This window comes from Perognathus longimembris, chromosome 6 (genome assembly GCF_023159225.1).
Source record: "Perognathus longimembris pacificus isolate PPM17 chromosome 6, ASM2315922v1, whole genome shotgun sequence".
NCBI classification, from domain to species: Eukaryota; Metazoa; Chordata; class Mammalia; order Rodentia; family Heteromyidae; genus Perognathus; species Perognathus longimembris.
Window position 1 is genome coordinate 52,388,699 of NC_063166.1, and position 26,812 is coordinate 52,415,510.

General features: G+C 41.8%; 1 protein-coding gene across 1 annotated transcript in view; it reads right to left on the reverse strand.

The window, feature by feature from the left end:
* Positions 1–26,812, reverse strand: part of Slc24a3 (solute carrier family 24 member 3) — a 485,462-nt gene that overhangs the window by 409,972 nt on the left and 48,678 nt on the right. Inside the window, exon 2 of the mRNA XM_048348728.1 lies at positions 713–841. Within this exon, the coding sequence (XP_048204685.1) occupies positions 713–841 (129 nt within the window). The remainder of the gene's footprint in view (positions 1–712; positions 842–26,812) is intronic.

Below are 26,812 nucleotides of genomic sequence, written 5' to 3' on the forward strand. Positions count from 1 at the left end.
CCTGCCCTTGGCAGGAAGAGAAGGCTCTGCTCCTGGGGCAGCACGTATATAATGGAGAACACCCCAGAAACCCGATCCTTGGGGGGCTGGGGCTCCGCCCACAAGGGATGTCCCCTGACATCACTTGATGGACAGCTCTCGTGCCCAATATGTTCTCCCTTTCCCTGTGCCCGCCTTTGGGGTATATCTGGGGGGGCTCCTCATTTGAATAAAGTAGAACGTCCCAGAGACGTCTCCGAAACTCCACGCGCCCATGTCACCCGCGCCCCAAGGCTAAACCCGGGACCCCACTCCCGCTTCCGTTACCCTACCGGCCAGAGGGGGCTGAGAGGGTTGGTATGGATCCCCCGCCGAATAGATAGGTAAGCCCAGGACCCTTCCCCACGTGTTGGGGAAGGACAGAGCTAAGCCCGGCAAATTTAACAACCCCAACAGGAGGGAGGAAAGCAGGCAGGCAGGCAGGCAGATAGGGAAGAAGGAAGGGAAGAAGGGAAAGAGGGAGGGAGGGAGGAAGGGAGGAAGGGAGAGCTTCTCAATAATCTCTTGAGCTTTTATATTTGAGCTTCTGCAATATCTGCCCTAAAGATACTTAAAATGTTTCTGGATTTGAATGCAAAGAGACAAATAACAAAAAATGGCACCCAACCCTTCTTCAACAACCATAATCAAAGAAAGTGGCTACCACTGCTTAACACACAGCCACAATCATTACCTGGTTCAGTGCAGTTCTTGTTGCTCCGGAGTCCTGCATCTTCTGAAGTCAGACTGTCATTCACCTGCATTAGCTTCCTCCCCACCATCCACTTTCTGTCTTCCCCAATAAGGTCCATGAGGTCAAGCTCTGGGGAGAAAACAACAATAACCATACATCACTAATGGTTGAGTTTCAGCTTTAGCCATGCTGGATGTCCAGTGCCTTAATCAGCCATCATTTTCTCAGGTCTTCCCAGATCCTCAAACTATACTGCCTCTACCCACCTGATAGCTTCCTCTGGGCATTGAATTCCACTAGTTCCAATCCAGGTAGCTTTCAGCCAATGACAGGTATGAATTAGTATATAAATACTTGACTGCTGTGGCAGAATAACCTTGAGGTATGTATTCTTAACAGGATTCAAGTTTTCCCCAATAGAACCACGCTCTTGTGGTATACAGTATAACTCTTCTGATAAAGTGTTTTTGATTAATGGCTGTCTCTTCTCTATCTCAATCCCCTGCATCCAATGACATGCTTAGAAATACTTAACAACTAGAATATCTTAAGGGAAAAAATAGTTCATATTTATAGTCAGTCAATGGCTGATTTCCATGGTATTGATATTTTCATCAACGCCAATCTCGGAAGACCAACATGATGTTATTGAGAACAGAACTTAGAGTTGAGTCATCTCCACTAAAACAGCATGATCTGGTTTCAGCCTACCTAGAATCATCTTGCAAATAAACTACCATTTAACATATGCTCAGGATCTACCTCTTGAGGGTAACGTAAGCCAAGACACCATTTCACCATCCCCAAAGTGAAGTCTGAGAGCAAGTTTTCAAGACAAGAGGTAAAGGACAATATATACCACAGAAGGAATGTTTGGAAGTGAGTATAAAATAATGCTCCAAGTCTCTGCTCTGGCCAAGATGACTGTGAGGCTGAAGTGCCAAGTGAAAGAACAGAGACTAAAGTGTATATGAGAGGAGAACATGTCCCATTTTGTTTAGGACATTTTGAGGACTGAAAAAGATGCATGTTGCCTGTGGGTTGAAATATTTCCAGGAGGGAGCTAAGGCACAGAGAATACCAAGAGAACACACAGAAAATAAAGAAGGGCATGAAAAATATATATGGGTATGATCTCTGTAGGCTTCATGAATGAATGTAGACCCTATCCATTGAAATGTCTCAACAGGGATGACTACTGAAAAGTAAAAGAAGAAGAAATCCTAGGGAATCCAGCATTCTTCAGAGAGAAAGTGGAATAAAATAATCTAACAAAGGAGCATGGGAAAAGGGAAAGAGCAAGAAAGCATGCTGCAGGGAAGGTAGGCAGGAAAGAATGAAAAAAAAGAATAGTTAACAGCCTTCACTACCATGGAGAAATCTGGCAAAGACCCTGGAAAGTTGACATCCTTAGAAGATGGGGACAGTCATAGCATATTTCCGCTAAAGAGGCCCGGGCTACATCTTTAATGTCTACAATAGTTATGGTCAGAAAATAGATCTAAGTACAAGACACATGCCTAACTCGTGGACCTCGTGGCCTTCATACAAGGCCATGGGGCATACCCAGGCACACTGATATCATAGTCTGAAATGTTCAGTGGGTCATCATAACCTCTTCTCAATTTCTATAATGATTCCGATTTTCCAAGTTCTTTCACCTGCATTTTTGAATTTAATATCAGGGAACAAAGGGGAAACATTAACACTAACTCTCAAACATCTAATCAGCACTAGCTTAGAGTAAGTACTCAATAATCACCATTCCTACTTTATAGAAGGATAAAGTGAGACTTCTGAAGTTTCTGGAAATCACAAAGTTTATGGGTACCTGATTAAAGCCAAAATGCTAACTTCTTCATTTGCCACTAATGGAGAGCTGATCTCAAATGCTCCACTCCAGCAATTCCAACTCACCACACGTAAATCCAAAGTAAGATAAGGCACTCAGAAATGACCTTGGGCAATAAAATGCAGGTTCTAGATAGCTTACTATGTCAGAAGAACCGTAGATTTGGACAAGGTACATTAGCATCTTCCTGAGATGTAACCAAGTTTGTATGTATGTATTCATATGTGAATGCATGTATGTACATGTATGTATGACAAAGTCATACTGTGATTGGCAGATTGGCATTCTACTATCTTCATACTCCAAGTCAGAAAAAAGTGCTCCATTGAACTGTAATCCCAAAATTCAGGAAGACCCCAAAGATTTGCAAAGAGGCAAGAGTATCCCTTAAAATGACTTTCAAAGCTCCTTTTTATGCCAAGTTTCCATGGTTCTGTAATTCTAAGAGAAAAGCTGATACCAATTAAGAGATGTAAAAGTAAAGCCAGCCATTGTAGCAGAAAATTAGGGAAATTTTTTTTTTTACATAATGATTCAATATCTTCAGGAATTAGAGACTATTAAGGCAGCACCTCTGGTTTCCAAAACCTACAATCTTTTATCTCAACAAAAATAGACTCAACCACTGACCACTGATATAATAATGCAGAGACCAGAGTTTGAGGAGGAAAAAAATAATGAAAATATTGAATTGCATTCATTTCCTTCCTAGTGAGAACCAAGTTTGACAGGACTATTCTCCAATTCATTTGTCCTCATAAGACTCCCAGTGAGGTAAAAAAGAGACAATATGTTTCTGTGACAACTTACCTTTAGTGTAAGTTAGACTAAATGTGATTTGCCTAAGATCAGAGCCCATCTATAGCCAGAAAAATGACCTATAATAGTTTTCATGGCTCCTATGTGCTAATAGTGTTTATTACGAGCAAAGTTTCCTGTTCCACGTGGCAGTTTTAGTGCTATATTTTGCAAATAAAAAAAATGAAGCATACAAAGATTAAACCACTTGCCCAAGATCACAGTGAACAAAGAATAGGAATCTGAACCCAACTCTACTAACTCCAAAGGCCAAATGTGTCATAGATCCCTAAATACAAGGAAATGTGTCCTGGTTGCACTCGACAGTTAGGTGGGTTAAATAGTCTGCACCTTATGATGGGTTACAATTAAAGACTGTCTCTAGACCTATGGCCACAGAAACTATTAGAAATACCAGTGAGATATGAGTCCTTCGAAAGCCTCACAAACAAAAGAATGAGACAGTTCTAAAACTCCCCTTGCATGGTATTCTACTTGGTATGGCCAGCCATGATCTGGAAGGCTATATTCTTGCATTTCAAGAAGAGGTGCCTGTGAGGAAGCCTTGGAGGGTGGAAAGGCAAAGTGGATATGGAAAGGTATCTATAATTTCTATTTTCACTCTTCTCTCCTCGCTCACCTCCCCAGCTTCCTTGGACTGTTCTGTTACAGTGAAGAGCCTGTTCCGCAAAGCTACACTTGAGCAATGTCAACAAAAACAGTTGGCCCTGGTCCACGGCATTCTTGGCTCTTCATCTGCCAGGCCCTGAAAGTTGCATGTTGGCCTAATTAGTCAGGGGGAGGGGTAAGGACTGCAGAGCAAAGAGGGAAGGCAGTAGACTCATATGTCACATGTCACCAGCACATACAGCCTATATTATGTGGACTCTGAGAAGAAGGGATGAGTAAAAGAGGACTATGGAGATGGTATGGGGGTGTGCTGGCAGGAAAAGAAGCCCTATTCTCAATCTGAGACTCAAGCTGCATGCACTGAGGAAGGAAAGAAAGTGGAGGCTGGGTGCCAAGTTTCCATTACAAAGCTGTGTGCTCACCCTCTCATGCTCTAGCTTGCTTGCTTGCTTGTTCTCCCTCTCAAACTCCTCCCCTACCAACTCTCTCCCATCTCTCCCTTTCTCTCCCTCTCCCTCCTCATCTCACTCCCTAAACCCCTCTCATCTTACTCTGTCTCTGCCCTTTCTCCATCCTCCTTCTAATGGCTGGAGCAAAAAAGTCTAAGGATTTCTGACACCAAGGATAGATCTTCTTGAGTGCCCCCTCCACAACAAACAGCTCCAGCTCACAGCCTTTACCCCAAGACTAACAAAGGGTCTCTTGGGTTCAATCTGTCCCACAGGGCTTCCAATCCTTTGCAAACACTGGCCCTAGGCCCAGAAGTCTCTGTTTCAGGGATTAACTCTTTCAGACACCTGGGAAGGCAGTAGATGGAGGTGTGTGGGTAGAATCTTCAGCGACAGCATCCTTTATGCCACTCACCTATGTACCAAGTACCCTTCCTGTGCTGTCTCACCACATCCTCTCACAATGAATACCACTCCTTTCTCAGCTGCTGGGGATGGGTAAAGCAGCCAAGCTGGAACTCAACTCTGACTCCAAGTACAGAGATGTGTTTTTTTCACCTTGTGTCAAAGTTCCAGGACTGGGGATCCAGTCCTGGAACTGGATCCCATCCAGCCTGGGGATGGGGCCTTCCAGAACCCATGGGTTCCCTTTCAAAGGACTATTAACTCCAGGATTAACTCCAGGAAGTGAATGCTGCCCTACTTCTACAAAACCAGAAGAGAGAGAAGCACCATTCCTAAATATCCAGAGAAACAGAGTGCCTAATGTGCACATGCAGGAACTAAGTCATGGAATGCCTAATGTACCATTTAAGAAAGAAGGTCCAGAAAGCTCAGCGAAGAAACTGATCCCATTGCAGCAGCCACTGATTTTCTAGGCTGGCTTAGTCCTCTTCACCAAGACTATAAATACCCCACCCTGTAGTTTACACAGCTGCCTCCACTCTGGCCCTGGGTCTTCACCCCAGGGTTGGAGGTGGCGTTTGCATAAGCCAGCAGTCAGCAGACTGGACTGCCTTCTGCAGACTCCAGTGAGCAGCACAACTCTCCAAATGACCGGCTTCCAGACTCCACCCCTCAAGTCTCAGGAGGGTGCACTGAGTGATTTTACCCTGTGGGGTGTGTGTGTGTGTGTGTGTGTGTGTGTGTGTGTGTGTTGCACACTCATGTGGCGGTGCCTAGCTTTACACATGTGGATTTTTGAAACAGGAGTCTCCCATTGAATGTTTGTAGTTCTTGGAAGGAGTACAAATTGTGGAAATTGTGGAAAAGTTGCACCTTACCAAACAAGCTGACCAAACCCACCAAAAAAAAAAAAAAATAGTGGAGGCTAACTATGCCACCAAGCTACCAGAAAGGACTCAGAGATTGTGGGAGAAGAGCTCTCTGAACTGAAAAGAAGCCATGGATTTTTCTAGTCACTTAAGCACTGTGGCCTTCAGGACTGAGAAACCAATGGGCTAGTCAAGATGTCTCCAATCAGCTACTGCAATCTGCAGCTGCACTGTTCATACTTGATGTAAACTTATTACCAGTATCTCCACTCCCAGAGAAAACATGTGTTGAGGTTGAACTCAGCTTAGAACCAAGGTACCTCGAATAGGGGCCTCCCTTTCACTTAAAGGGTATGGAGGAGGAGGATGTGACCAACCCCAGCCACCTACCTAGTTTAAGTAGGTCACTCCCTTTGGAAACTGCATCTAAAAGAAAACCCACAGGAGACCCATGGAAGACTGGATCAGAGGTGTGGCTCCAAGGCCCCAAGGGCATTTCAGAAAGGAAACTGCCAGTGTTCAGGCAGAGAATTCTGCACCATCTCCAAGTGCTCCCCAGAGACCTCCAATAGAGTGGGACTGAGCAACCCAAACAGCACTGTGCCTTTAGAAGCAAAACGGGAAGAACACATGAAATGGATGGTGCTCTGATCAGCAAGGTTTCCATCTGGAAGGAGAGAGAGGGTGAAAGTGTGGGAGACATTCTTTCTTCTCCTGCTAACTCCATAAACTTATAGTTATCCCCCGACAGAAACAGGAGCCCGCTGGGTCTTAACAATTATGCAGGACTGAGGAGCAAACACCAAAATCTCATAATTATAATGACTATACCTGTTGAGAGGAAGTGAAAGGCACTTCCTCAGGTTTCTTGGATAATAGAAAGCTGGGTCCACCAATAATTACCCTCTCCCAGTGTCCTTAACACACACTCAAGGGCTAGAAACAAAATCTTAGACCAAAGACAACCTTTACAGGCTGACTGGATTAACTAGGATGGGAAAATGGAGAGGAAAAGGGCAGGCTATGGCAACAGGTGCATCCACAACTCAATGAAAGTGACTGAGATCCCTGGATGTGAAATGGAAATCATCTTTCAGGTAGAGGCTTCCAGTTGAAATGCTACTCCTACTCTCTGAGCCTGATCATCTCACCTATCACCTAGCCTATGAAAAAGCTATGGGAAATGAAATGGAGAAAGGCAGAAGCAAGTGACTACTTACATTGCTCTAACTACTCAGATCTCACAATATGTCCCTGTGATCAGTCTAGATCTGTGTTTTCAAATAATTCTGCAAGTTGTTGGGATTTCCTCTACCCTCACTGTCCAGTATGGTAAACACCAGCTACCTGTGGCTCTTATTTCACCTATGGTTATCCAAATGGAAATTGTATTTTTTATTGTGTTTGATTTTAGTTAAATGCAAATTTAAATATTCAATATGAGGCTAGTGGTTACACTAAGGTTGGCATTTTCTCTATATAGAATGTCCTCATTCCAAGGTCAAGAACCAAGACAGAACTTCAATTCCATTATCAGATTGAAGGGCAGAAACAAGGAAAATTACCTTTGGAAACAGGTAAGCAATCATCCCAAGAGACAAAGAAGATGGGTGTGCCCCACTTCTGTTCTCTTTTTGTTTCCTTCTTTGCCTCAGAAGAACAGCTGATCTTTCCGACTGCAGAAGAGATGGAAAGTCTCCTCTATATTAAAAAACTAGTGCTCAGCTATGTTGTTCTGTGACAAAGAAGCAGACATCTAATGAGAAGGTAGAGCAAAAAACAACTTAAGTTGATCAAGAAATCATACAAGATCCACTTGGAAAGGTAACTGCTTATGGTAATACAAATGCTCCCTTGTAGGCATTTGGGTGACTTGGAATTCTAGCCCTCCATCTGTCATTAGCTTTGGGCATTGGAGAAAATGAATCTATTTATCTCAATTACTGCATCTGTAGATGGAAAGGCATGAATAAGCTCACCCCTAATGTTCCTTTAGCCTGGATTTTAAGTTTATATTTTAAATTGAGGGTAGAGTTACCTGATGAAGGTTGGTAGAGACAGTCCTCCAGAGTTGTGCACTCCAGGAGGAATTGTGCACTCTGGGGGGGAATTGTGCACTCCAGGGGGAATATTAGAGACACGATTTTTCTGGAAGAAAATATCAGAAACTTCCTATCTGTATTATACACAACTGTAAAAATGAGGAAAGCACTTATTTTACTATTTAAAATATGGATGACAGAGGCACCTACATTGAGTCCATGTGTCAGCATATGTTCTCCTTAACATAACAGAAGAGTACTTGTTGCACATAACAAAGAGTCGGAAGGAAGAGTACAGAACAAACACGGCACCCTTCCTGGCTCTCTTGCTTTCATAACATTGTATGTAGCATAGAGTACTTCACATGGGTTTAATTAAATGGATTTGCTAATATGATTTAAAATAGTACAAGCTTTATAATATTTGGAAATGAGATGGGAGTGTGACCTTGAATTTTTTTAACCATATATACACTGATGCCTAATAGTGTTTTTTAAATTTTTATCTTAAGCGTGAATGATGTATTTCTATCTTACAAAAAGATAACTACTATAAATATGATAACTGTTTCTGAGAAGACACACAGCCACCAGCTAAGAACACACTTGGTGGGTATTTTTAGAGAACACACACTTACACCCAAACTCTTCCCTCCTCACAGGTCCTTTCAGATGACATTTTAACAACCAGCGAGAAATCACTTTACTATGGGAATTTTTTTATAACAAGAGAATTTTGAAAACAAATATTAGGGAATTTTGCTACTCCTCCCATAATGATAAAAATCAGTAGACTCTAAGAACAGTTATATGAGCCAGGCGCTGGTGGCTTATGCCTGTAACCCTAGCTACTCAGAAGACTGAGATCTGAGGATTCCAATTCTAAGACAGACCAGGCAAGGAAGTCTGTGAGACTCTTATCTCCAATGAACTACCAAAAAGCCAGAAGGAGAGCTATGGTAGAGCGGTAGCCTTGATCCCAGGGATAGTGTCCCAGGCTCAGAGTTCAAGCCCCAGGAATGGCACCAAAAATCAATTAATTAAATTCAAATAAATAAAATGGTTGTATGTGTCACCTTAAACTTGGAAGGATAATTACAAAAACTGATTAAAATATTCCAAATCAAGGAATTTTGAACCCATTTATCAAAAACATATAAATGCAACACTTTCTGAAAAGTGGTAAGATTAATCTACTAAAACCAGAGAAGATGAGAAGCCTTTGCATAACTGGTGAATGAAATTAAAATGTTTTGATTTAGTTGCTACAGCCAATGATACTTTCCTAGCACTAGATCTTTGTATCTTGTTGAAATTATCTGTTTCAGAAAGGACAGCCATTAAACATCAATATTAAATATTAACCTCAAATTAAAATAAACATTCCTTCAATTTTATGTTTCTCAGTATGGAAGTTATATTTCCAAAAATAATGTATATTCAATCATGTCATGCTCAATATGACATATTGGATATTCATAAACAATAACATTCATATTGTAAGACAATCAAAATGTTTTGTTCAAATACAGAGTATTATTTTGTTTTCAAATTTTTATTATCAAACTGATGTACAGAGAGGTTACAGTTTCATACGATAGGCATTGGATACATTTCTTGTACTGTTTGTTACCTTGTCCCTCATACCCTCCTCTCTCCTCCCCCTTTCCCTTTCCCCCCATGAGGTGTTCAGTTCACTTACACCAAACAGTTTTGCAAGTATTGCTTTTGTAGTTGTTTGTCCTTTTTTTACCCTGTGTCTCTCAATTTTGGTATTCCCTTTCAATTTCCTACTTCTAATACCAGTGTACATGGTTTCCAATATACTCAGATAAGATTACAGAGATAGTGTAGGTACAACCACAGGAAGGTGATACAAGAACATCATCAATAATAGAAGCTATAGATACACATGGGACGTTGAAAGTAGTTACAACTGTGATATAACAATCGTTTCCATAACATGGAGTTCATTTCACTTAGCATCATCTTATGTGTTCATAAGGGTATAGTTATTGGGCTCTTGTGATCCTCTGCTGTGACTTACCTAAACCTGTACTAATTATTCCCAATAAGGGAGACCATAGAGTCCATGTTTCTTTGGGTCTGGCTCACTTCACTTAGTATAATTTTTTCCAAGTCCTTCCATTTCCTTACAAATGGGGCTATGTCATTCTTTCTGATAGAGGCATAAAATTCCATTGTGTATATGTACCACATTTTCCTGATCCATTCGTCTACTGAGGGGCATCTGGGTTGGTTCCAGATTCTAGCTATGACAAATTGTGCTGCAATGAACATTGTTGTGCTGGTGGCTTTACTGTGATTTTGTTTGTGGTCTTTTGGATAGATACCCAAAAGTGGGGCTGCTGGGTCATAGGGGAGTTCTATATTTAGCCTTCTGAGGAATCTCCATACTGCTTGCCAGAGTGGCTGAACCAGTTTACATTCCCACCAACAATGAAGTAGGGTTCCTTTTTGGCCACATCCCCTCCAACAATTGTTATTGTTAGTTTTCTTGATATATGACATTCTTACTGGGGTGAGATGGAATCTCAATGTTGTTTTGATTTGCATTTCTTTTATGGCCAGTGATGTAGAGCACTTTTTCATATGTCTCTTGGCCATTCTCATTTCCTCATCAGAGAAGTCTCTTTGTAAGTCTTTAGCCCACTTGATGAGGTGGGCTATTGGTTCTTTGCGGTTTTGCAGAGTATTATTCTTAAAATGGCTTGTTTTATCTTTATTTTTATCCTTAAACGTATGTTTCATCACATATAGAGTCTTAGCTGGATCTGGGTTTTATGAAGACTGAACCTATGTAATGTGGATCTTTCTTTTAAATATAAAATTTAAATACAAAATAGCATTAATAATAGCATGTAATTTTGTTTCTGGGATTTGAACTCAGGCTTTGTGTTTTCTAGGCTCGTATAATACTGGAGAGCCATACCTCCAGCCCTGTTCCTCACAGATTATTTTAAGGGTATGGTCCTACTTCCTACCCAGGCAATTGCCTGAGTTGCCATTTACCTACTTTTAGGCAACCTGTCATCACTGGGATGGCAGGCATGCAACACTGAGTCCAGCTTATCTTCCATGGAGAAGAAGTCTCATGGACTGTTCTGCCTGGGCCACTGTAGTTCTGTGAGCCTTTTACCTTCAGCCTTCCACATAAGTTGTGATGACAAATGTACACCACTGTGCCTAGATATGGGTTGAAAAGGAGTCTCACAAATTTTCTGCCCAGGCTAACCCCAAAACACAATCCTCCTATTCTCAGTACCTCAAGTACCTAGAATTACAGGTATGAACCACAAATAACACATAATCTCTGTACCAATATGCATTTCTTGGAAGAGCCTGGAGACCCCAGCTTCCACTGACATCTTCCTTCCACTCCAGCTCCACCACATGCTACGTGCCATGTCCCAGCTCTATCTTCAGAGTCTGTATTTTCCACACATCTAATACTTTTGATCCCTGCAGACCTGCCAAATTCATTCCTTCAGTTCTTTTTAAAATTCACACTTCTTCTTCCAATTGAATAAGATTTGACCACACTACATTGCTTGGCTCCTCAAAATCACAGCCATTTCCATCATTTGTGCTTGGATAAACAGTCCAATTTATTCCTGAGTACAAGTATGAAATTGTCTGCTGTTTCCTCTCAGCTGTCTTGTCCCTTCATTACAGAAGAAGGCAAGATCTGAGACTTTCCCTCATTCTAAGCTTTTCTTAATTCATGCTGACAGTAAAAAACACCAAGAGGGGTGAGGCAGAGGGAAGTGAAAATGCAAAGCAATTTCTTCTCCCCAATTCTAAACTGAATGCCTTCCTTTACAGACGCCATGTATCAGGACTCCCAAAGGATGAAGAGAAGGAGAAAGAATTGCTCGGACCAGTGAACATAATAGTAATCATGAGAAAGAACATTTCCCCTGCTCACAAAGAAGAAGAAACTTGTGTTTGAATAGTGACACTGTAGTTTTGCCCTCTTTCTGATTTGGTTGTTTTGTGTTGTTTGTCCATCATGAGGCTTGAACTCAGAGCCTGGGTGCTGTCCCTTAGCTTTTTTCTCAATGCCAGCTTTCTGCCACTTTGAGCCACAGCTCCACTTCTGGTTTTCTGGTGGTTAATTGTAGATAAGAGTCTAAAGGACTTTCTTGACTGGGCTGGACAAATGTTCTTTCTTTTTTATATTGGCCCCTAGTACTTCCACAGATGAAAGATTCAACAAATATCTACTGAGAAAAATGCTGGATACATTTAAAATTTGGTGCCTATTCTTCTCAGTATCTCTTCTCCCTTAATTTGAATCATCAGATTTTCCTTTCCAAAGCGACCCTCCATCACATCCAGTTTACCTGCCTTGAGAGGAAGCTCCATCCACTCAAGCCATGAATGCAGCCTGTAACTAAGGCCTGGCCAACTACTATAGTTTAGGTCCTGCATGTCCCCAAAGGACCATGTTATGGTTTAGTCTCTAGCGCGGCACTTTTGGGGAGTGATAGAGCCTTTAGGAGGTGAGGCATAGTGTGAGGAAGTTAGGGCATGAAAAGAATTATCTGGCCCACTCTCCACTACCCTACTCTATCTTTCGTTCTGTCTTCCCCTTTCCTCCTCCTCCTCCTTCTGGTCTCTCCACTCTCTTCTATCCCCTCACTCCATTTCAATCCCTAACCTCTGTAAGGTAAACAAGCGACTTTGCTCCACCATATGCTCCCAGCAATGATGTGCTGCCTTGCCACAGGACAGCAATGGAGCCAATCAATCATGGATTGAAACTTCCAAAACTATGAACTAAAATAAGTCTTTCTTCTTCTTTATGAGTTGATTGTATCAGATATTTTGTTACAATAACAAAATACAATAATATTTTGTTACAAAATTGACTAACACACTAATTAAAGGCCTACATCCCTACGGGCCATGATGTCTGGTTCTGAAAAGTGGCCATAACTGATTCAACCCAAACAAACTAGGTCTGAGGAGAGAGACTAAGACCCCTCTCCCAGTGAGCCTGGATCTGGAAACAGGAGAGCCCACAGGCTCCAAATCCAAATACAGGCAAGGCAGTAAACAAAGGTAACCAGAGCCAGATCAAGAGGCAGGCAGCCAAGATCCTGATGACATGACATTTCAGTCCTGGATACCTGACACCAGACTGATCATCACAATTACATATTTCAATGGCTTTCCTCTATAGCTTGAGCCAAACTAGACTCTCTTTTCTCTAATAGTAACTGAAAGACTCCTAGCTGATTCATGCTTCCACTTTCTAAATTCCATCCCATGTAAAGTCAGATGAAATCCCAAATGGAATGTTCTTCCCCAAATCTCCCTGCCTTTATTCTGTGTCCATTACAGTGTACTGCTAACCAGCTCGCTTTCCCTTTTCTCTTCATATAATGACACTTACCTCATCATGAATTTGAAGCTCCTCAAAAAGCCCCCACAGACCAAAAGAAATACAGCTATAAAAAACACTGGGAAGCTGCATGGAAATTAACATGGCTGTAGAGGACAAAAGGTCCATGTCCTGGCTGCAAAGAATAAAGGTGGGTTGCAGATAGTACAGTAATATAGTCTATGCACAGCCTCTAAATATCCAGCCAGGCTAGGCCAGCTCACAGCCAGAGGCCAGCCCATTCAAACAACTTCTGATGCCATTGTGACATTGGACTAATGCTTTAAATTGAGACACATTGATTGCAATGTTGGGAGGTATTATCATTTGAGTTTCCCAAAAGTTAAATTTGAGAGAGAGACTTGAGTAGGAGCTTATTTTATTGGGGAGGAGTGAGGTAGAGTGGAAAACAAATCAAGGAAAGGTAACAAGAAGATAAAATGGTGTATTATGGAGGCTGTTGCTACTAGCAACAAGGGCACAAGCCCCCTGGAAGCCAGGAGATGAATTCAGAATGCCTCTTAAACTCAACCACCTGAAGGAGGAGGGCTGATACTCTTGTGCCTCACTAGTTGACCTGTCCTAGGGAGTCCAAACTCATCAAATTCCAGACTGCACTTCAAGTGGGTCAAGCCAGTTTCCACCTGTGGGGAATACCTTGGGCCAGACATAAGAATTATATATCCAATATGGGGAGCTGTGCTCTCAGGGAATCGCCTACTGCAGCTGAGGCTGGAACCTGAGGAAGGATAAGGGTACACTTAGAGGCACCCAAATTATGCCAGTTACCAAAGATAACTTTGGCCTTGTCTTGAATGCAGTATCTCTTAAAACAAGTGGGAAGATGTGAGTGGTTCAGAGCCACAAACATACAGACTTTTTAATGTTTACCCCCTTTGCTCTCTCTTCTTACCATGAAACAGAACTCCAGATCTAAAATATCTGCTTGATGTTTCACAAAGAAGAGGATGGGGCTGAGGACAGGAGCTGCAGTGGTTTCACGCAAACACAAAGTCACTTCGTTCTCACTTTTTCTTACTCTTCAGCTCATGCATATACCTTTCCAAGTTGGAAATTGAAGCCAGCAATAGGAGAACTACAAGTCTGACTGGAAAGAAAGATAGGATCCATTCCCTCTCAGTTTCAGTCCGAGTCTGAGGCCAGCAAAAGGAAAGGGGAGATAAGGAGAAGACTCCACTGAGCTGGACGGGAAAGGCTGGTGCAAGCAGGAAGTACTTGCCAATTCATGCTGCCTGAGCAATGATCAGACTTATGTCTCTTGGTTCAGCCAGAAAGTGCCACCTCCTCATGCTAATTCTCACTCAACCCCTACAAGTGTGTTTCTATTTATTAGGGATTTGCTTGAGTAATTAGGTCCTACTTGTTTTTCAGAGTTCTGACAAGCACTGGTAACAGACTTCCTATGACTCTCCCTTGAAAACACTTACTGAAAATGGAACTCAACACTCAGTATTTGGTATCTATCTCCCACACACACCTATCCAGGGGTTCCTGGTCCCACTCTGTAATTTCTTCTTTGCACATCTGCCTGCTCCCTTCTTTCTACCCCACAGTATCTCTCTCAAAATCATACTGCACATGTGAGAACTGTGTCCTGCATCAGTCTTCCTGGATGGGAAGATCTTCCGTGAAGGCAGTGAATGTTCATCTCAAAGGCCCTGTCTTCCCTCTCAGGTCAGAATCCTCATCAGGGCAAATCAAGGCACAAGCACCTACCTGTTCCCACATAGTCCCCATCAGAGTCAGCTCTATATCACTGTAGAAGAGAGAAAAAAAGTAGAAAGGAACAACAGAAGACACTGAGAGGCTCCCAGAAATAAATTCCCATCCCTCTCAGAGAACTGCTTGCCCCAGAGATGTTTGATGAAGCCAGCACCACACTGTGAATGGTGTCATCTGATTTACGAGGCTGTCTGGAGCATGTGTTGAGCCTCACCAGGGGCTGAGAGCATCTGAAGACATGTAGGAAGTCTCTGCTTTCCACCTCCCACTTCCCAGGCTTCCCCAATCCAGTTTCCAATTAGAAACACATTGCATATGAGTTTTGAATTGATTTGTCCTCTTGATGACAGGCTGTCTCCTATATGATGACAATTGGGAATCAACGGAGTTAGTGACATTACCTAACTCTGGAGGGGAGAGCTCCAGTAGCCCCATCCTGAGCTTCAAATAATACTTTCAGCAATGGCAACCCACAGGCTTTCCCCCAAAGGACCACAAGGAAGCAGTGGTCCCTTAACTGCAATTGTTCATGGGAACCAGTAAACCAGGCAATTCTCTTCTAGAAAGACAAGTACGGGAGCTCTTCCTACAAATCCATGAAGAAGATTTGAAGGTTTTAAAGGAAAAATGTATGTTTGACTCTCTGGTTCTTTGTGTTCAGTATGTTTACATAAGAACTTTTTATTTCCTTGTATGATCTTTAAGTAATTGTACAAAGGATTTGCCATTTAATAAAGCAGATTATGGGTACAATACATCTTGATCAATTATTGTGATTTCTAATAGCATTAGAAATGATTATCTAATGCATTATCTGTACTATCTAACAATACAGGTGTACCTTCAGTAATGTCTGCCCCCTATGAGACTACACACTGAGCAATGGGAAAAGTTCTATGTGCACTTAGACTCTTAACATTTGTTATCCTGATTGTACCTACCTTACACTACGCATGGTTTGGGCACCTCCACTGTATTTTCAATACCTCACATGTTATGTCAATGGCCTGTGAGCTGGGTGTTATCACCACACCTGAACTGAAAATACATTGCCCAGAATTTGGCCTAGCAACTTGTAAAAGTCCACCCGCTACATGCTTAGTCTCTGCAACGGACTAGACTACAGGCAGCAGTGAGTCCTGGAAAACTCAAGGTGATGACCTCCTGGTTTTCTGAGCAGAGAAACAAACCTAGCTTGTCACTCCCATGCTCCAACTCGCTCCATGCATCATTCCTTGGTCTCTTAGTGTCTTAAATTCATGATATCTGGACTTTTACTCAACACCACAAACTTCCCAAATGAGACAAGTGAGTGATAAGACTGACTTTTTTTTAGGAACATGGTAATCATATCAAGATATTTTATCATGACAAGAAAAAAAAGCTATAAATATAGCAAAATGTTAATGGTGGAACCTCAACTACATATAAGGATGTTCACTGGATATTTCTTTCAATAGTTCCATATGGTTGAATATTTTCTTGTTTTAATTTATTTTAAATTTAAGTTTTATTGTAAAGGTGATGTAGAGAGGAGTCACACTTACATAAGTCAGGTAATGAGTACATTTATTGACAAACAGTGTTACCCCTCCCTCATTTTCTCCCACTTTGCTCTCCTGACTCCCTGACCCCCTAAGTTGCATAGTTCATTTCCAACATAGTGTCTAGTGACTATCACTACTGAATTGGTTCACACTTTGTCCCGTGGTTTTTGTGATTCTCCTTCCCTTCCCCAAGTCAGATAAATTTATATACAAGACATAGGGTAAAGGAAAAACAGTGACATCAGGGAATAAACAAAAGGTAAAAAAGAAAACAAATAACTGAAAACAGTGCAATACAAAACCCTCTAGTTACCATTTCTGGAGTTCATTTTGATAAGCATCATTTTATATAGTCATATACAGAGAGTTATTGAACTGTAGTCCTTTCCCAAGAATATCCTAGATATATTCTGGTTATTACAACGGAGGGAAACCATGCAGGCGATGTTTCTTTGGGTCTGGCCTACTTCACTTAATTTTTTCAAGTATTTCAATTTCCTTATGAATGGTACAATATCATTGTTTCTGATGAAAACATAGAATTCCGTCATGTAATATACCAGATTTTCTTGATCCACTCATCTACTGAGGGGCATCTGGGTTGGTTCTATATCTTAACAATAGTAAATGATGCTGTAATGAACATAGTTGTGCTGGTAGCTTTAATGTGGGCTGGCTTGTGGCCTTTTGGGTAAATGCCCAGGAGTGGGATTGCTGGGTTACAGGACAGCTCTATGATTAATCTCTTGAGGGACCGCCATATTGCTTTCCAGAGCGGTTGAACAAGTTTACATTCCCACCAACAGTGTAGTAGTGGTCTCTTTTAGCCACATCCTTACCAGCATTATGATTATGAGGTTTTATTAGTTTTCTTGATCATGGACATTCTGGGGTAAGGTGGAATCTCAATGTTGTTTTGATTTGCATTTCTTTTATGGTCAGAGATATTGAACATTTCTTCTTATGTCTATCAGCCATTCTTATTTCTTCAAAGAAGTCTCTCTCTTAAAAATCTTTAGCCCACTTATGAATATGGTTGTTCTTTCTTTGAGGATATGTTTTGGGGGGAAGGTTTAATTTTTTGAGCTCTAAGAATATTTTAGATATGAGGCACTTGTCTGATGCACAGCTAGTAAAGATCTCATCCCATTCTATAGGCTTCCTATTTATCTTGCTAGCTATCAGTCAGATGTAATCTCATTTATCCTAGTTGAATATTTTCATACAAAATGCTGAGAGAATAATGTTGCAAGTGGTACATAAATATTAATAACGTACCTTTATAGTATCTGAGAGTATTATCAAATAAGATTAATGTAATAGCAAAGACTATGGCCAAGTTTAATGTGTCCAATAAACCCTTCCAGATGTGGCCATATCTGTGTGACAACTGTGTGTCTACACCTCTGTAGCTGGCTCTAAAACATGATAGGGAACTGCCAACAGCAGTGCTCTGCTTCCAAAACTGTGTTGACTCTGCCTTTATAATCTCAAGAGTAGCCAGTTACATGGAGGAGACATCATGGTGGCCTAAGGCAGGCAGATGCAGCCTATACCTAAAAATTGTTTCTAGTGCCTTACTGCGGAGTCATTCCCATGTTGGACAACAGCACAGTCCTTCACAGTCCCTCAGGCTGGATATGCTTCATTTCTTCTAGAACCTCAGTGTGACTAATCTTCTCATCACAGGGATTAGGATGGCCCCCTCAGTAGCACAGCCATATCAACTCTATGTTCTCTTCTGGGAGATCTGCAAAATAATCAGCTCAGAAGACAATTACCTCTGAGCAGCTCTACTCCCAATCCTTCCTCAGGCTATTACAATCACTAGAAACTTGCCTGAATTTAAGGTAATTGTGAAACAGGACCTATCCCTGCACCAATACAAACACGGTAACCTCCTAGCAAAATTGTTCATTTCTCTGATAAGTTATTGCAAGGCCGAGATAGGACCCCAAATCCATCACATGTGCCCTTCAAACCACTCTGATTTTGTTTGGAAGATGGGCTATTTCTTGTGCTTGGTTATCACTGTGCAAGCTCCATGCCTGTTTATTCTTCTCTGGAGATCTCTGAAAAGTTTGTGCTTCATGAAAAATCTCTAGGAAAAAAAAGTCACTCATACTCTCTTGCATTACTGTTTCAATTACTGTCCCCTTGTGTACCTACTTTTCACTTAAAAAGACACCAAAGACCCAAAGAAGTTTGTTTTTGCCTTGTTCCTGGAAAAAGAAATGTTAAAAGTGGCTTTTCCAAATAGCCTTCTTTTCCTCTGGCCTTTGCCAATACTTTGAAATGGGCAGGAAGAACATAAAGCACTCAGTTGGTCAAGAGCCAGGGGTCAGCTTCCGGGATTATGTGAATACTGGCACCAGTCATTTCAATGAAAATTGGTTTGAAAAGAGGTAAACCAGTTCAGGACGAACACTGCAGAATGGATCTACCTGACTGCAGTCGCTGAGGAACACAGAGTTGCACAAGAGCTCTTGACTCAGACACTGACCAGCCTCTAAGCAGGTGAAATAGCAAAGGGAAATGGCTTGTCCTCACCACTAAAATGCAGACCACATCTGGGAGTTTGATAGCATCTTTTGTTGTCTTTTGCTTTGTGTTCATGAATGCTGACAGTTTATAGATCAGATCTTGCAGGAGTCAGGTCTCTGCAAAGTTAGACTTCAGAATCTTCCCCACAGCATCCAGTAAAGACAACTCACAGGAGAAGCAGGAGGAAAATAATTTCCATATTTCCATGGTGGGGGGGACTCAAAAGATTCTTCACAAACTCATCTACAGCCCTCCTTGCAGGTAAAATTAAGGGGCAAGATTTATATTTTGACACTAATCTTAGGGGAAATAAAGGTGCTCCTCTGGCCTCTTGCTGGACCACAGATGACAGAGGAACCCAAGCATGCATGGCAGAGAGCTCTTTGAAAACCCTACAATCGGCTGGCTGCCTATTCTTCTTGGCTTAATGCTCAGCAGTAGGCTGCAAATAAACATTCTAAGAGGAAGATCCATTAGGAAAGCCTCTCTCTCTCTCTCTCTCTCTCTCTCTCTCTCTCTCTCTCTCTCTCTCTCACTTCTGGCCGTTTTCTGTTTATGTGGTGCTGGGGAATTGAACCCAGGCAAGTGCTTTTGCCACTAGGCCATATTCCCAGCCCCAGAAAAGCCATTCTCTAGGCTCACACACTAAAAAAAAAAAAAAAAATTATTATTATTTTTTTTTTTGGCCAGTCCTAGGCCTTGGACTCAGGGCCTGAGCACTGTCCCTGGCTTCTTTTTGCTCAAGGCTAGCACTCTGCCACTTGAGCCACAGCGTCCCTTCTGGCCGTTTTCTATATATGTGGTGCTGGGGAATTGAACCCAGGGCTTCATGTATACAATGCAAGCACTCTTGCCACTAGGCCATATCCCCAGCCCAGACTCTAAAAATTTTTAAACATTTCTGTCCATGGTTACAGGTAACTCCTGGTGGTTCACAAGGGCAGGAATATGTGGCAGTCTGGCTCTAAGGTTCACCTTAAATGACTGACTCCTTCAAGGATTTCTCTTTAAAAAACTATTTATGTAAATCATATATGTGTATAAATGTATGCAGATGCATGTGCATACATATACGTACACACATATATGTATGTATGTGTATATGTATGTATGTATATAAGACACATATGGCCTTTCTTCAAATTAGGCTTTAGCCATGATATTAGGTGAGTCATCAGAAGCCCAAAGCTGGCATTATTTCTTGAAAGAATCAAATTCTGGAGCTAGGATGTTCCCTGAAGGGGATGTAGTTTCATGGTCCAACCCCAAAACAATGTGAGCCATGCAAGTAATTGCTGTGTTTCTAGCAGACACATTAAAAAATAATACTAAGCAGGTGAAGTTAATTTTAACACATATTCTACTTAATCTGATATATCCAAAATATTATGAAAATTATTTATCAGCCTTATTGAGATACAACTTGAGATATACAACACATCTGAGTGAATTTTACATGAAACTATACAATGAAATGGTTTATAAAATATTGAGAGTTGTGGAACCTTCACCAACACCTAATTGGATAGCACAGGTCTAGTCTATGTCTCTCTAGGGAACTAAATTAAAATCCTAGAAGGACAATTGCTTGCTCAGTCACATGCTAGCCATATCTGAATGTACCTAGATGTCATCATAAACATGCTCCTGTCTCACCACACAGACTATAAAGACAACAATCCATGCAACTGGACAGCACTCATGGAAGCTACTCATACCAAGCAATGCTCAAAATCTCATTTGTCATTCTTTTAATCAAGACCCTGGTCCAGCCACAAGGGGGTAGAAACCAAGTCATAATTATCTAAAGGAAGTTTCTCTCAGTTAAGCATTGCACACACCATGGAAGCTGGGGCAGAAGGATCTAGAATTTGAGGTCAGGGTAGGATATCTAATAAGACTCTGCCAAAGGGAAGAGAAGGGAAAGGAACAGAAAAAAAGGAAAGGGAAGGAAAAGAAAACTCGCAATCCTTTTATTTTTATTTTTAATAGAAATATTAACATTTAATACACATTGATATTTAACAGGATCATATAACAACTAGCATTGCATATTAATAATTTATATATAACTGTGTATATATGTGGTATCTAATATGTATTATACACACATATACAATATGCATTATATATTACCATACATATATATTATAAATTTTTATATGCAGAGAGAGGAGGGGATGTTACACTCAGTGTAGACTGCCATAGCGAAGCCCACAGTTGGGGAGGCTCACACAGTCCTCTCCTCCTCTGGGGTGTGGCTGGCTCACTTGATGTGGGTGGATGCGCAGCTGGGACAGCATGGTGCTCAGGATGGGGACAGCTGGGTGAGGAAGTGCAGGGGGACATGGCCTGCACATAGCTCGCAATCCTTTTAGACAGCTGAATCTCAACAGCAGTCACCACAAACAGGTAACAATGATTAAATAGACAAATCACCATGAATAAGTCACCAGTGGCAGAGGGAAAAAAATATATGTATATATATATATATTTATGTGTATGTATGTGTATACACACACACACACACACACACACACACACACACACACACACACCTTACTTTACAGGCTTGTCATAGTTTGTTTTTTTTGTTTTTTTTTTTGGCCAGTCCTGGGCCTTGGACTCAGGGCCTGAGCACTGTCCCTGGCTTCTTCCCGCTCAAGGCTAGCACTCTGCCACTTGAGCCCCAGCGCCGCTTCTGGCCGTTTTCTGTATATGTGGTGCTGGGGAATCGAACCTAGGGCCTTGTGTATCCGAGGCAGGCACTCTTGCCCACTAGGCTATATCCCCAGCCCCAGGCTTGTCATAGTGACGAGATGGGTAGGGGAGGCCTGTGGATAATCAGAGCAAATGAGCTTCCAAGCTGCTAAACTCTTTTGTGTTGTGAATTCTCTTTCAAGAAATCAAAGGCATTCATTACTTCTAGGAAAAGGCAGTTGTATCCTTTCTTCTGTAAATAGTACAGGGATAATTAAAATAACAGTTAATACCTACACGGCAGTAATAATATATTGGATACTTTACTAAGTTGTTCATATACTTAGTTACTGCATGTACCTCCTCCTAGCAATGTGTAGGAGGCATTATTATTGTTGTTGCTATTGTTTTGGTTTGTTTTTTGCCAGTCCTGGGGCTTGAACTGAGGGCCTGGGCACTGTCCCTGAGCTTCTTTTGCTCAAGACTAGTGGTCTGTTACTTGAGCCACAGCACTACTTCCAGCTTTTTAACACTCTACCACTAAGCCACATTCTCAGACCACTGTTATTTTAATGATTTACACTTTACCTCTCTGGCCCAGAGAAGTTAAGTGATTGTCCCAAGATCATAGAACTAGGAATTGGTACAAGCAGACATTGATTCCAGGCAATCTGGCTGCAGCATTCCTGTTCCTGCCCTTGAGGAGTCTCGAACAACCAAGGAGCCCAGATCCTCCCTGTGAAGCCTCTTCTCCATGAAGTGAAACCCAAAGACTTCCCAGCACATGCTACATGTCCTCCAGAATCTTGCCTTCCAGCTTCAGAGAACATTTGTGGCCAGCCCTGACTGCAGGCATGAGTCAGAGAGACAAAAAAAAAAAAATCCTTCCTTTTGCTTATGAATTATTATTACTTGTCATCACGCTTGTATGAGCCACAAGAGTCTGGATTTATTAAATTGGAAGAAAAGCTTCTGAGTGTGTGACTGAGGAATGACAGATTCCACAATGCTTGGAGTCACTACTTTTGTCCTCAAAACCATGCCCCTCCAAACCACCCGCCTTAAATCCTCTCTCAGAAATCCTTGTCCAGGACAATAAGCCATCTGGCAAGCATGCCCAGGTGGCTTCTTCACCAATGGGCCCTTGCTGCTCAGTCTTGGCTCACTGAAGATTAAGAGGGATTCCCAGGATTTGAGAAGCCTGTGAGTGATGGCACAAAGGCAGCCAGATTCCAGTGTCACATCAGGAGTGGATAGACAACCACAGGAAAGGATTGCACAGGAACACACTGGGACAGTCCTAGCTGGAGACCACAGACTGGTTGAAGATGGGTACAGGCATAGTTTGCTCATACAATGTTGTAAACATTCCCCCCAATTTCTTTTAAAAGCCACATTTTCAGCTTGTCCTGAAAAACCAGAAGACCTGACAACATGGTTCATAGTTTGTGTCATATTTTGTGGGCACAAAAGGCCTCCATAGGAAAGCCCCATGCTCTCACCACAATCCCCTCTATACCCTCCAGCCACATGTGTTACATGGACACAGAACATGTACACTGGATCTAACCACAGGCAGGGAGTGAGGACCCAGCTCATCAAACCACACTCATGCCACATTCAGAGAAATGGTTAGTTCAAAGCTTTCCTCCTCTTCTGTGATTCCTTCCCTCTTCAGTCAATGCTTTTTCTGCTTTGCCCCAGAATAATAGATCTTGTACTCCTCTCTCTCATTTCTCCATCTACTCCAATAGCTCTTAGACGATAGGGTTCTTCCATAAGCTTGGGTTGGCTTCCTTATTGCTAGACTGGACTGAGACCACAGTAAGTTCTCAATGAGGGGACATAACATGAGAAGAGCCTCACGGTGATTTCATGTGGCTCCTTAAGGCCAAGACTTTGGCAACCTGTGCCAAGATCTCAGAAGACTCTGAAGGGTATACAGATGTGATTTCTACAGGCAAAGACACTGCTGACTCAAAAATTAACAATCATGGAACAATCAGAGAAGAAGTGAATGGCAGACTACATGGAAAGTGTATGGGAAATCCAGAGGATTCTGAATTGACTCTTTTCAGAACTTGGGCCCTGAGGGCTTGAAGCAGGCTCTGCCAAGGTGACGCCTGGCAAGGGATTCATAGTTATGTGCCATGCATGCCTTCATCATACCCTGGAGTCCTGAACCACTGCATGCCTATCCTGAGTGAAAGCCTCATGAAAATGACTAACTCCTGCAACCAAGAGTGGTCAGGTCATTACATTTTATATTTGGACTCACTGTCTAAGATATGGCTTGTACCGGAATGCCTCACTATGTTCCCAGTGGATGTGAAACTTTAGACCTGGCCCTCTCTTTCACCTATAGGATGGGCCAGATAAGCCAGTGGGTCACCGGGGACAATGTCTGATACCTTCTATAAATGCTACCATTCTGTCTGTAGCCCAGGAGCACATGAGTGTCATTGCCTAATCCTGTGGGAAGACCAACAGTTCAGGAATTGCTCCACATGTAGCCACATGACCTTGCTTAACTCCAAGAGGAAAAGTACCTATTGTGAAATTATATAAGTCTAAATGCATCCACAGATCCAATCATGAGATTTTTTAATGCCACTTCTATATATAGATATGTTTAGAATGTACCACCAGGTTATTGACATATTAATTCTAAATATAGTTGGCTCTCTCCCCCACACTGGAAGATCCAAAGAAATTTATCATGAGAGCTTCACAAAATAGTGGTTGAATAAATCCATACAACTGTTGTCTGCCTAGTTTATACAGTCCAGTTGAGACAGAGTCTCTGGCAGAGGCTTCTGGAAAATGGACCTTCCATTCCAAACTGTGAGCATTTTGTAAGCTAGAAGCAGAGAGGTAGGGAAGGATAAGAGAACAGCTCAGAGTATCCACTTATTGGAAGAGATGAAACTGAACCACTTTGTCAGCTAGCTGATTTCAACACATGACGGCAGTAATTAAAATCAGTCATCTGGGTTAATTAGCACCTATTACCACAAATGGATCCTTACCCTGTCACTGCCACAGATTTTTTTTCTTCCTGCTCCAAGCTTTGGTGGCAAAGATTTTAATACCAGTGACTTCTGGGTCACTGCTCCACATAGCTGAGGGTCGTACCAGCACAAAAGCCACACAAGTGACACCCCTCCCCAAAGCCAAGGATTCACCCTGCCTCGTGTGTGGCCTTCTGCATTGGAAAACTGCTGGGATCCATTTTAAAGCTAGTTATTTTTGGCTCCAACACCTCTTTTGTCTTCAATCCATGGTTGTCTGTGGTCACATTCTCTCTGGTGGACATGGACCACTTTGTCCAGAGGAACCAGGCTGACTGAAGATGGTTGTAAAAGATAACAAGGAATTTATTAGGAGTTAACACACAATACTCTGTGTTGGCTTTGATGGGATCAACCATCACCATAAATTACAAATCCACAACACTGGGCTTCAACTACTGAGAAAATATCTTGGTCATAGAGAAAAGCCCTTTGGAGTACCTATGGCATTCAGGCATTCAGGGCATTCAGTACATTAGGCATTCAGGTTGCATAGCATCTTGGTGACTTTCTACAGCAAGCAAAGTGGAAACTGCTTAACTCTTCGCCACAATCAGGGAATATCATCCCATAGAACAAGACAGAGGGCAGATGCTAAAGAAGCCCCGCTCAGTCCCCAGGAGTACTTCCATTGCTTTTGCACAGAGTTCCCCTCCCTGCTTCTCAGCTCCAAGTCCTGCACTTTCTAGCCGCTCCCAAGGGTTATCTCCAGTGTGCAACTGTGAATATTTTACCTGAAACCAGAGAAAGAGGGGAGCCATCCTCTAACAGTAAGGAATGAAATTTGGTACATGAATGCCCCACTTCCTTGCCAGCCTGTGGGATGATCCTGAGGTCTGTCTCAGGGCTGTGGGCATGGCTCAAGTGGTAGAGCCCTTGCCTACAAAGCATCAGGTTCTGTGTGCAAGAGAGATACGTTCTCTATTCTGAGCTCCATTAAACAACGTCACAGGCAAGCACTATGTCATACAGCAGGGATAATAGATAGGGTATCAATTAGTAATGTCTGTATTGTTTAATATCGACATTACATTTAAAGCCCTAGGCGAATTTTCTTGGGCGTAGGCCACGTGGCTACTGTATATGTTCTTGGTACATTGTGTATTGTATATATGTCTACCTGACCCAGGGAAGGAAAAGAAAAACAGGGTGTAAGATATCCCAAGAAATGTACACACTGTCCTACTATGTAACTGTACCCTTTTTGCACAACACCTTGTCAAAAAATTTGTGTTTAATTAATAAATAAATTACAAAAAAATTAGTAATGTCTGTAATGGTTCCAAGATAGGAAACTGGTGGCTAGCACGCCAGGCATTTATAATCATTTTTATATGGAAAAATATCAAACCAAAAACTTAAAATGCAATTCTGATATACAGCATATATAAGATCTTAAGGATCTTTTTCTGTATAGGCTTCAATTTCCTCAACTATGTAAGTACAGAGGTTCCTAACCTCTAAAGCTATTATGAAGAAAGACTGAGTTCAATGATAGATGAAAGCTTCTGCCATAGTCCTCGCTCAATAAATGTTTAGTTCTTTTCACACTGGGAACCAGAAAGCGCTTTTATTTTTTTAAGTGTTTTGGACATCTTAAGAAAATACATTATTTGCACAAACTACTTAATGCATTTAATGGCAAAGAATTGCTAAGGGCTTAAAAAAATTTAAGCCCTAAGATGAACTTCTCTTTATGGCCACACCTCTTTTTTGGTTTAAAGTAGTTTTTCAGTTGGAATTTAACCCTCCAGGCAAAGACATTTGATTCTAAGTAAACTATAACACACCCCATAGAGCAAGAGAACTTAGTAGTCATAATTCCTAGGTCAATTAAGAACACAGAAGAAGGAAGATGTTCAGAAATGGGACTGGCTTTGATGAAAATGTTCTGAGTAATTAACTAGCAGCTACGCAAGTTTAGAGCCTGTCCATTAGCCAATTGGTCTGTTTACATACAAAAGGGAGATCTCTTTTGGTATGGCCCAATGGGTACTATGATTCCAATCCAGGAGCCTGGTGCTCCTGACAGTGTGTATC